Source organism: Chrysochloris asiatica, unplaced genomic scaffold, assembly GCF_000296735.1.
Source record: "Chrysochloris asiatica unplaced genomic scaffold, ChrAsi1.0 scaffold00005, whole genome shotgun sequence".
NCBI classification, from domain to species: domain Eukaryota; kingdom Metazoa; phylum Chordata; class Mammalia; order Afrosoricida; family Chrysochloridae; genus Chrysochloris; species Chrysochloris asiatica.
This window is the reverse complement of record NW_006408523.1, coordinates 5,148,530-5,151,029: the sequence shown is the minus strand read 5'-3', so window position 1 is coordinate 5,151,029 and position 2,500 is coordinate 5,148,530. Positions and strand designations below refer to the sequence as shown.

At 39.4% G+C, this 2,500-nt stretch overlaps 1 protein-coding gene across 1 annotated transcript; it reads left to right on the top strand.

The window, feature by feature from the left end:
• Positions 1-247: 247 nt before the first annotated feature.
• Positions 248-2,499, top strand: HMGB1 (high mobility group box 1; the record flags this gene model as incomplete). Its single annotated transcript, XM_006832046.1, has 4 exons — positions 248-397; positions 584-729; positions 1,185-1,359; positions 2,368-2,499. Coding segments are annotated over exons 1-4 (603 nt in total), but the record flags the coding sequence as incomplete, so codon positions are not given.
• Between the last annotated feature and the right edge of the window lies 1 nt (position 2,500).

Below are 2,500 nucleotides of genomic sequence, written 5' to 3'. Positions count from 1 at the left end.
TCTTTTGATTTAGAATTTTTTTGTTTTTCAAACTTAGCATGGCTGCTTTTAGGAATTGGCTGGCCAGGCGGTTCTTGCCCAGTCTTGTGGGAGGTGCATGTCGCTGCTGTATCAAATAACCCGCCCTTGGGTGTTCCATTCACTCCCCCAGAAGGGAACGTGCTTGTAATGTTCTCATTTCATGGTTACCGTCAAACACCTAACATCCCATTTTTATTTATTTCTTTTAGGAAAAAAATAACTAAACATGGGCAAAGGAGATCCTAAGAAGCCGAGAGGCAAAATGTCATCTTATGCATTTTTTGTGCAAACCTGCCGAGAGGAGCACAAGAAGAAGCATCCAGATGCTTCAGTCAACTTCTCAGAATTTTCCAAGAAGTGCTCAGAGCGGTGGAAGGTAAGAGGGCTTTCAAAAGAAAGGAGGACAGTAAAATTCCCCCAGAAGGGCCTAACTGGAGTGGTGATGCTAGGTTAGGTTCATCTCAATAGCACAAAGTTTTCCCTCTGAATCATTTTAATACCTGAGGATCAATTGATTTAAAACTCTGATGTTAACTTAGTTTTGAACATAATTCATTTGTAGACCATGTCTGCTAAAGAGAAAGGAAAATTTGAAGACATGGCAAAGGCGGACAAGGCCCGTTATGAAAGAGAAATGAAAACCTATATCCCGCCTAAAGGGGAGACAAAAAAGAAGTTTAAGGATCCCAATGCACCCAAGAGGCCTCCGTAAGTATCTTGGTCTATTTTTCTTTTCAAGCAGTGTTGGCGTGGGTTTTTGTTTTTTTTTGTTTTTTTGTTTTTTTTTTTTACAGTAGCAGTGGATCAAAATTTAGCAAGCCACCTTGTGGAAAGTTTAGACTGTCTCATCATATTTTTAGTTAATAATGGCTCACGTTGGCCCCTGTAACATTGTAAGTAAAACTCCCACCAGATGTCAGAGAGTCCCATTTCTTTCTTGAGTTACGTGATGAAATAATTTGTAGTCAGTGTAGATATTTTAAACTGGAAGTGGCCTCAGGAAAATCATTGTAAAATTAAGGTTTGGTTATAAAGACTGTTAAGCATATTCACCAGTTTCCCTGGTAGAAATTGGAGGCAGATTTTGCAAATTTATGGTAGTACATGCACAGTATGCCTGGTTGTGACCTGTGAACTTAAAATTCTCAAATGTCTCTCTTTAGTTCGGCCTTCTTCTTGTTTTGTTCGGAGTATCGCCCCAAAATCAAAGGCGAGCATCCTGGCCTATCCATTGGTGATGTTGCGAAGAAACTGGGAGAAATGTGGAATAACACCGCTGCTGATGACAAGCAGCCTTATGAGAAGAAGGCTGCTAAGCTGAAGGAGAAGTACGAAAAGGTAAGAAAGGCGAGTGTGCTTGGTCGATTGTTGAAGTGTGTGTATGCCAAGTAATGGTCCTTGACACCCCATCTTAGTTTTTAATGCATTTGTAAAGCATTTGAGATGGTTTATCACTTTCAAAAGAATGTAGATCAAATAGTTTTCCATTTAATATACTTTGACTTACAAATTAGGGAAATTTTGGTAGTTGGCTTTGATCAAAAAATACTAAATGTGTTTTAATGGTCAGGCCTTGATAATTATCTTTTTAATTGCCATTGAGTGTTCCAGCTCATGGTGGGCCCTATGTAGGGTTTTTGAGGAGCAGCTGGTAAATTTGAACCACAGATCTAGTGGTTAGCAGTTCTTTGTTTCTCCTACAGCACCACACCTTTACTAAGGTAAAAATTTTCAAGTCCCTTGATCTCAAACTATAGCAGTGATGGGGAGAAAATCTATAATGCCATTCCATTGAATTGATGTATATATTAAGTACTTAAAGTGAAAATTTAACGTTGACCTTAGGCTTCTAGTCATTTGCTCTTCTAAAAATGTGTTTTGCTCTGGACATTTCTTAACCTACTATTACAAATGCCGGCAAATTGCTTTTTTAGGAAGACTGTTATCCAGTGGGGATGAGGGGCTGGCAGAGTAAACCTACAGAGGACTTTTTTTGCATTCAGAAGGTGGCAGTGTCTACCCTTAGATCAAAGCCTCTGCATTCTGGTTTTAATAAGCAGCGTTAGGAGATGGGATGTAATTGCACTTTAGGAGGCAGGATATTGCAAAGAGGAGACCAAGCCATTCCATGAGTTACGGACTGCTAATTAATTCTCTTGTACTGTTTTTCTGCATTTCTCCCAGTCTTGTTTTTTTTTGTGGTATGACAGTGGGTTTAACCAATAGGTTTTGTTTTGTTTTGTTTTTTAAGAGCTGGGCTCTTGATTTTTCAGTGCTTTGTCAATGCATTTTCTCTCCTGACTTAAATATTACTTTTCTCCTATTCTCTTCCCTTGATTTTGGAAGGATATCGCTGCCTACCGGGCTAAAGGAAAGCCCGATGCAGCCAAAAAGGGAGTCGTCAAGGCTGAGAAAAGTAAGAAAAAGAAGGAAGAGGAGGAAGATGAAGAAGACGAGGAAGATGAAGAAGAGGAAGAAG